This window comes from Ascaphus truei, chromosome 9 (genome assembly GCF_040206685.1).
Source record: "Ascaphus truei isolate aAscTru1 chromosome 9, aAscTru1.hap1, whole genome shotgun sequence".
NCBI classification, from domain to species: domain Eukaryota; kingdom Metazoa; phylum Chordata; class Amphibia; order Anura; family Ascaphidae; genus Ascaphus; species Ascaphus truei.
Genome location: NC_134491.1, coordinates 60785450 through 60794427, shown reverse-complemented (window position 1 = coordinate 60794427; position 8978 = coordinate 60785450). Strand labels below are relative to the sequence as shown.

The window sequence follows — 8978 nt, the reverse complement described above, 5'->3', positions numbered from 1 at the left end:
TGGTTTGCCCTTATCAAAGATGTCCGCCTTGTGACGTATTAAGACATTGAGTCTTTCCTATAGAAATTAGCGCCAAACAGGTATATTACCCCGCCCCCTTCTGTGATTGGCTGTTTGGGTAACTCCCCTTTAGCAACCCCACCTTTTTAGACCAATCAGTGCACAGTAGGCGGTGATAAAGGGATATATTGACGGGAAGAGACTTACCAACGGGATTGTTGCACCTTAGCAACGGGGCCTAGAAAGGCCCCTAGGGGCAAGTGGTGGTCACTTCAGCCACAGATAGATACCACCAAATGCCTCTCAGCCTCCAACCACAGTACACAGCTGTCCATGTATCAAATAATTCAGATTTAGGGATTTATTAACGTCAATGATATTTGTATCATCTTTAAATAGTATTCACACTCAAACCAATTCATTTACAAATTCTATTTCTTGATTTGAAGAGGGCATCACAAATCATGTCACAGGCGGGTGTATTTCCACTATACAATCATCTCAAAATCCATTTGAAATGGGAAAACGCGTGGGTTCCGGAGCAGAGTTCTAATCGGATTAATTTGGCTGGATTTAATGAATACAAGCGTTTGTGGGCAACGTTACCAGTCAGTGACTGACCGCCCTATATTTCTAAACTTTTATCACGTGAGGTAAACTCAGAAAGTGATTCTGATGCCAAATATTACCAATCTTTATTAGTAGTAATTAGTAGTTATGTGACTCAATATAAGGAGCGCAGATTAATACAGTCCTGTCTTCCTAATAATTTTGAAACAATATTATATATATGACAGCTCGCATAAATAAAAGCATTTCGTTAGCCAAACTGTATCATCTATTTATTTTTTTAAGCTAACACGATACTGATACCTCTATATATAAAATTAAAAATGAATAGGAGATACTGTTTTGTGGCTAACTAAATGCTTTTATTTGTGCGATACATATATATATATATATATATATATATATATATATATATATATATATATATTTTAAGATGCAGCAAATGTAGCAATGTAGTTTAAGTTGCCACAAACGTTGGAATCACATTGCCACCCTTTTATATGTACCTAAGTGGAAATCTGCCTATTCATTTCTGTGTTCCCACCTCTATGACTACAATCTCTACACCTTCGGGTGTACCAATGTGGCGGCTCCAAACCGCATCATCACCCTCTCTCTCCCCCATTGGCCGCAGCCGCCGAGTCTCGCGACATCGCCGGAGTGATTCAGTTTGGTTCTGCCGGCGTCCGCCAAGTCTCGCGACATCGCCGGAGTGATTCAGTTTGGTTCTGCCGGCGTCCGCCAAGTCTCGCGACATCGCCGGAGTGATTCAGTTTGGTTCTGCCGGCGTCCGCCATTGTTGTTGTTGCCTCTCTCCCTCGACAGTCTCTCCTCCTTTGCTGTCCTTTCCTACCTGCCTCCGGGGCGGGGGGGAGGTCACCATGTTGCGGCTCCGCTGTAAGACCCGGGACGGCACGCAGCTCCTGCAGGGCCTCACCGACCTGTCCAGCATCCGGGAGCTGAAGGAACGCATCGCCGGCCTGACCGGCATCTCGGGTCCAATGCAGCGGGTCATGGTGGGCTTCCCCCCTGAGAACCTGGACCTTAACAACGGGGAGGCCACGCTACGGGACCTGCCTATCAAATCCGGTGAGGAGAGTTGTGTGTGGGTGGTGGTAAGGGGCTAAGAGAGGCCCTCTCAATAAGGCAGATTATTATCATTTTATTTATAACGCTTCAACATATTCTGCAGCGCAGTACAATGGGACCCGGAAGACTTAACAATAACGTTTCAAACATTAACCCCCTTCAGTGGCGGAGGTTCGTGCCACCTGTGTGACCACGGACCCTGATACTCCTGCGTCACGTGACTGTGCTTCGGAACGATCACGTGATGCTGTTTTATGTTCCATCCCTCGGGCCGCCATCCACAGGAGCGCCGATCATGTACACCCCCTAAAACCGTGCAAGTATGGTCCCCTTGTGGTCACAAGGGCTCCTTCGGTGGCAGAAGGCATTTCCCCTCTTGGTTGGAAGAGCGGTGCTCATCCCTCTACTGTCTGGGTTAAGGGGCCAAAGGGCAATGACTCTGTCCCTGGGGAAAAGGGAGGATGGAGAGTAGACCCTAGTAGAGGGAAAAGGTTAGTGCCTCACCCAGGAGAGAGTAGAGGGCAGATCCCCCTTCTGGGTGAGTTGGAAAGACAGTGCACACTCCACTCTGGCTAAACGGCAAAAGACCTGGGTTTGGTGACCGCTTCATTGTCTTTTTTTCCTTAGGGCGTTGCTCTGCATTGCAGTGCTGGTCCCTCTGACAGTGAAGGGGTTGGTATAGTGTTTAATGACTTTGGCATGCTGGGTAACTAATTTTGTGCTTCTGCAATCTTGCTGAGCAGAGACTAATTCATGTATAGAGATGTTAAAAAAAAAAGTCTTTGCTCTTAGAATGTTTAGATTATTTGTAGGAAAACAATTTACAAAAGTGCTGTTTATTTATCTTTTGCTGGTAATGTGAGATTGCACATCTAAAAAAAATGTTTTTCTAATTTTTTTTTTACCCTTTTGATAGGCGACACTCTCATTGTAGAAGAAGATAAAACCAAGCGGAAGACTGAACTGTCTCCTGCATCAAAACCAAGCCTTAATGACCGGATTGTATCCGCACAGCCGGCAATCGCCCGCAGGGTGGTCCCAGCCGACAACTCCTGCCTCTTCACCAGCATTTACTACGTGGTAGAGGGTGGAGTTTACGACCCGGCCTGCTCGCGGGAGATGCGTAATCTCATTGCCGAGATCGTGGCCAGCGACCCAACGTGCTACTGCGAGGCGGTGCTGGGGAAGAGCAATGAGGAATACTGCACGTGGATCCGGAGGGAGGACACGTGGGGAGGCGCCATCGAAGTCTCCATCCTGTCCAAGTTCTACCAGTGCGAGATCTGCGTGGTGGACACGCAGACAGTGCGGATAGATCGATTTGGGGAGGACGCAGGTTATGCCAGGCGGGTGTTACTCATCTATGACGGCATCCACTATGATCCCCTCCAGAGGCAGTTCCCGGACCAGGATTCACCCCCCATGACGGTCTTCTCCACAGCCGATGATGCGGCGCTGGTGCATGCTCTTGAGCTCGCAGAAGACGCCAGAAGGAAGAGGCAGTTCACAGATGTTAACCGCTTCGCCCTGCGCTGCATGGTGTGTCAGAAAGGGTTAACAGGGCAGTCGTCTGCCAGGGATCATGCCAAGGAGACGGGCCACACTAATTTTGGAGAGGTGTGACATCCCATTGTGTGTGGAAGAAACTGCCAACTACCTCACAGAAATGCCGAACCCAGGTCGAGAAAAAGCAAAGCGTGAAACGGAGATCCAGTTCTCACTTGGGCCAAAGCAGCATTAAATCCTTAACACTTTAAACATCGCAGGAAACCTTAGAGTGGCGTTGCCAGTAGCCACTGCCGCCTTTAACCCTTTTGATGCCAGAGGAGCCTGTAGGCCTGTTTGGTAGCGAAGGGGTTTTTAGCCCGGATCAGCTTATTGATGGCCCATTCATTACTTTATTTATTTTTTCCCCTCTCAATCATATACGTTATGTTCTCCCGGCAGGTTGAGCGCTTTTGTTTTTTCTTTCAAGAATTCATTTATGGGAAGAGGCTATGCTCTATATCAGCAGTGCGCAAACTGGGGGAGTCGCAACATTTTCATGGAGGGGTGCGGTGGTTACAGAGGCCCCCGCGCTCTTCCCCAGTGCATTTAAATTAACTGCTGGGGGACCGCGCGAGGCCTCTATAACTTGCTTGACTTGGCTTGCAGCACCGCAGCGCAAAATGATGCCACTGGGTCACGTTACCATGGCAACGTGACCTCACATGACCCCGTGGCGTCGTTTAAAGGGGGGGTGGCAGCATGCAGGGGGAAAAGTTTGTGCACCCCTGCTATAGGTTCATATCTGCATGATTAGGACTCATAGTGATTGGAAAACACAACACCCACAGAGTACAAGGGTTGAGAGGCGCACCAAAACTTTCCGCCCAGATTGACTTTATACTTTATTTCTCGCTTCCGGCTACAGGCTCCCGTAATGGCCCATTAGGGTTAAAGAGGTTGCATGCAAACTTGTGCCCTGAAGAAGGACATACATGCTGGCGTAATAAGAACACTCATTCAGATTTGAGTCAGAATAAACAGGGTCGCGACTTTCCTTTTTTAAGGAAACACTTTTTTGTTTCTGTTAAGTTAACCCATTTTATGTCAGAGTCCTGCGTTCTATGAGTCAGGTTGCCCCGGCTGGAAAGCAGGTGCATAGAAGCTTTTTCTAGTAGTGTTTGCACTAGATTTTATTACCTTCCTGTGAGGCTGTCAGAATCAGGAGGAACTGCCTAAAACCATTCATGTTCAGTAGGGATCATGGGGGAGGGTATTTTTTTTTTCTCGCTGAGAACTTGCTGTATTGTATGATGACAGTCAAGAGTCGCTGTTGAAATGAGGGGTAACCTTTAATAGCCATCAGGATACTTGTAATGATACTCATTTATGCTTTGTTGCAGCATGTTCATTTTTAGAGACGGAGAGTTTTGAACATTACGCTACTTCAGCTCTTGCAGTCAAGTAAACCCTCTGTGAAACAAAGGGTAGAACGTCTCCTAGGACATCCATCTCAAACTACGTCGTTCACAGCAGAGCAATTTGCTTGCAAGCTGCTATGCAACCAGATATGAGCCTTACTAATGCTGCATTACAAAGACCTGCGGAGTATCACCGTTCCCCAATCAAGAAAGATAACGATCTCTCAAAGTGCTCTTGAGAATGGAACCGCAGAATAATTACTGGTGCATCTACATTCTCTGTACAGTTACACAAGCGGAGAACATTGTGGACATGGAACCTCACTGCTGATGGGGTCGATATTACCATTTGCTGCTGACTTTTTACTGTTTTTATTGCTATTTATATTCATTTTAAATCTTGCCACATTGGAGGGAAGTTACAATTCACATGCAGTTGGGAAAATCACTTGTTTACACAACACCTTTTGCTTTAGGAACGTTTTTTTTTATTTTCTGCAAAGTAATTGGAGGCGGGACCAGGGGCTATCTTGGAGCTAATTTGTGGTGCACCGATGTTTGGAAAGCCCCTGATGCCCCATATTGTAAAAGAAAACCGTATTTGTCACAAAAAGTATGTCCGCCAGGGCACCAATAGAAAACCTGCGATATCTCCCAATGATGTTGCAGCTTTCTATTGGCTATCAGAGCCTGCACTGACTGCAGTCATTTTGTGCCTGGCAGGCGGGTATATGCCACCGGGAGAGCAGGCCCCAAACGGTTCAGGTTAGAGGGGAATATAATGTAGCGTGGATACCTGCTTTAATTGCTTTGCGAAAGCTGACCTTTGCACAAGCAAACACTTGAATATTTCCTTCTCCTGCTTGTTCGTTACCTTGTGCGGGTTGTAACAGGATCACAGGTCTAGGTCAAGGGGAATTACTTGAATATTTTAGTTTAGGGAAGTGGGCTTCATTTTAAAAATGACCCCTCCGTTCACTGTATTATTAATTTATAGGACAAGTTACACTTGGCGCCTTCTGGCAGTAAGTAGCTGCCTTTTCACTCGACTAATCCAGTGCCTCCTTTTTCTTATGACATAAAGGATACAATATCTCATCTAAATTAAGTGAAGAGGGGTAATAAAGACAAGACATGGGTGTTTTCAATTATAACACAATGCAAATACTGTTTAAAATACCAATATTCTCTGTGTAGCATTGCAAGACTGTATTACTTTTTTAGCTGCCCCCCTCTTTCATATAAATGTTCCTATCGCCTTTACCTGTTGCCCGTTCTTCCTGGATGTGGACAGTGAAAATTGAAAATCATTCAATGGAAAGGAATTCGCACACAAAAATGCTTTCAAAACCATAAATATCCGACTCCTCTGTTAATGTGTTACAACAACCCGTATTACTGCAGATTTAAAGTTAAAGCACTGTTAAGCTATATTTATTGGAAGTGCACATTTTAGTTTTTCTGTTAGCTGCACAGGACATTACACTACACAAATACCGTAATATCCACTCCTATCTAATAGACAAACTTGTTCAATCCTTTATATTTGCCGCAAAGAAGCAATATATCATAAAGGATAAATATTTTAGGACTTTTTTTTCTTTATATGCAATTTGTTGCCAAAGTACAATATAAATCCATGTGCTGACCCTATATACTGTCACATTTTTACGCTTAAAAACATTTTTACATTCGGATTGTATTTTCCAGTCCTTATGAGCCTTAAACAGGCTTTATATTTTATTAATTACAGAAAAAAGCCTTTAATTGTTTAATCAAAAAAAGATCATGAGTTAAATACAAATGGGTGAGTTTTTCTAGAGTTTGTGTTGCTGGAGGGTGCTATTTTTATTCCATTGATGTCGTCTCACACATGAAGCAGTGTTAAAACCTCATTTAAATGGCATCATCAATTTCAAGAGGGCTATCCCAGATACCTACGTTTATTGTAATCTCTGTTTGGTCAATTCGCAAAACCCAATCAGTTTGTACGGCCTGGATTATAGTCCGCGATGGCGTGCGCAAATCGCAGGTGCTTCTCGCTCGAGCGATGTGTGAATAAAAACTGGAGGCGATAGGGATGCGTGCCGGACGCATCACGAGGCTGGTTCGCCGTTATTGGCTGAACCGCTCACGTGACGCGGCCGTCGCTTGAAAACACTACATTTTTTGTCTGTTCAAGACGCAGTCTTGCGATCGCGCTTCGTTGTGCGCTCGCGCTTCGTTGTGCGCTCACTAGGGGCGGCCACATAAGGATTAATTCATTTGTTCCTGTCGCAAGCGCCATAGCACGGACTATAATCCCAGCCTACTTGTAGCACTGCAAGAGACACCAAACTATAATACAGAGTTTGTAATTAATAACATTTTCTGCCACTGTTCCTTCTTGTGAAAACTTTCCTGCTGTCACGGATTGTCGACACGTTCCGTTTGGTTTATTTTTTTCTCATGTCTTCTAGCGCAGTGTAGCTGCTGGGTTCTAGATAAAATCGGATTTGTTTCATTTTTTTGACAGTGTATTACATGGCCAATTTATGTTTTACAAAGGACATTAACCATGAAACATCTTCAATGTCTAACTATGAGTTTTCTGGGTTTTAAAAGTCTTTCGAGAGGTGAGGAAAAGTGATGCCTGATTTAGGCTTTTCTGGCTTTGAAATCTCATATGTTACTTGTTTAAAACTTCAGACCGGCCCACTTGAGGTAGTAGTACCACTATCTAAAGCAAAAAATAACTGGTTATTTCAGTTAACCCCTTGGGAATGAGTATTCTCTATCCAGCACTTCAAGTATTAAATGTGAATGGTCATAATCAAAATATCTATTTCTTTTATGAATAGGGAGTCTTAAATCCTACCTTGGCATTATCTAAGGTGCTGCTGGTGTCTTACTGCTTGTGCAATGACTTCCACCCGTGAACAATTACATTTTAATTAAGGGTGGAAGAAAACAAATGGCTGTGTGTTGGTTTCGCCTTTTAAAAAAATAAATAAAATACGATCTTTACGCCTATATATTGTTGTTTTTTTCCCTCAAATAAGATGTTACTGGGATTGTCAGTGTTGGGAGAAATGCTGAAAATCCCTGCTATCTGGGTTAGAACTGCATGGCAGACAGAATCAGATGAAACGTTGATTCCAGTCTGATGTCACTGCCCTCACTTGGGAGGCTGAGCCAATAAACCGTGAGAATGAGAAGGGATACTGCGAGATTTTGATACAGCGGCTATGCTTAAAACTACAATTGATTATTAAAAGGCCACTTCTTCATTAAAGTGAACTAAGGATAGCCACATGTTTAATGGGTTAAATGGAGCTGGCATTTAAAAAAAAAAAAAAGTATCATTTCAACACCCAGGCACCTTCTGGCTCCCAAGATACTTACCGGTCAAACTTCTAACGCAGCTTCCTGTTTTTTAAATCCCCTGCGTCACATGGACCAATCGGAAGCCACAGCTGATGACATTGTGGCATCCTATGGACCTGTGTGACTCAGGAGAGTTACAGGTATGTATTTTGGGAACCCTGGAGCTGAAAATACCACGTTAAAAAAAAAAAAAATGTATGCAGACTTCTGCTTTAAGCAAAATAAATACAATAATTAGACGTTGGGATTTTTGTAACTTATCAAGCAGTACTTTGAGTACTTAATAAAGAAACCCTTCAAAGTGTCTGTTTAAAATGATTCATAACCCCATTTTTTTTGTTTGTAAGTCACAGTGTCACCCCTTCGGTATGTACACCGCATATTTGTATTTATCTGATTCAGCTTTCTAACTAGCTATTAACAGTGTAATACTTGCATGTAACAGCAGAGGGCAGTTAAATATTGCATGCATCACACACTTGGAAATGCAATAAATGTCTTGCTGTAGATGCATTTAATCACGCTGAAGGAAGGAACACCCTCATTTCCTATGAGATAAAATGGCAACAATATGTGAACTCTCAGAGAACCTTGAAAGATACAAACTGCTTTTAGTGTGAATGCAACATCTTAAAACAGCTTAAAAAAATATATATATATAATATATATTTAACTACAGGTTTGAGGAGTGACCGGAGCTGAACTCTTAATTTCTGCTCCGGGAACCCCTTGCTTCCAGAGATACTACCGTAGCGGTGCTGGTATCCCTGCAGGCAGAGAAATTGTGTGCCTAATCTAATGGCGGTTTAAATGTCCTGTTGGCCAATAGGAAGGCGTGATGTCATCCAGTGTAGCTTCCTCTTGGCGAGCGTGACCAGGACTTTTAAATTCCGCAGATACCACCACCCCCTATTGGGCTAAATTAACAATGTTCTGCTCTGGAGACCCCCTGGTTTAATCCTGTAATAAGAAAAATATATTTGCCCCTGACAACGCTCCATAGTAGGTGGGAAACGTGCGTCGGACACGTCATCAGACACCGCTACG

General features: G+C 43.8%; 1 protein-coding gene across 2 annotated transcripts; it reads left to right on the top strand.

The window, feature by feature from the left end:
- The first annotated feature begins 1284 nt into the window (after positions 1 to 1284).
- Positions 1285 to 7579, top strand: YOD1 (YOD1 deubiquitinase). Of its 2 annotated transcripts, XM_075615198.1 has the most exons (3): positions 1285 to 1659; positions 2576 to 3276; positions 4548 to 7579. In XM_075615198.1, the coding sequence occupies exons 1-3, from the start codon at positions 1452 to 1454 to the stop codon at positions 4560 to 4562; spliced, it is 924 nt and encodes a 307-aa protein (XP_075471313.1). In that variant the 5' UTR covers positions 1285 to 1451; the 3' UTR covers positions 4563 to 7579. The 2 variants fall into 2 exon arrangements, with proteins under 2 accessions (XP_075471313.1, XP_075471315.1); XM_075615200.1 differs by having other exon boundaries at positions 1287 to 1659; positions 2576 to 7579.
- Positions 7580 to 8978: the final 1399 nt, after the last annotated feature.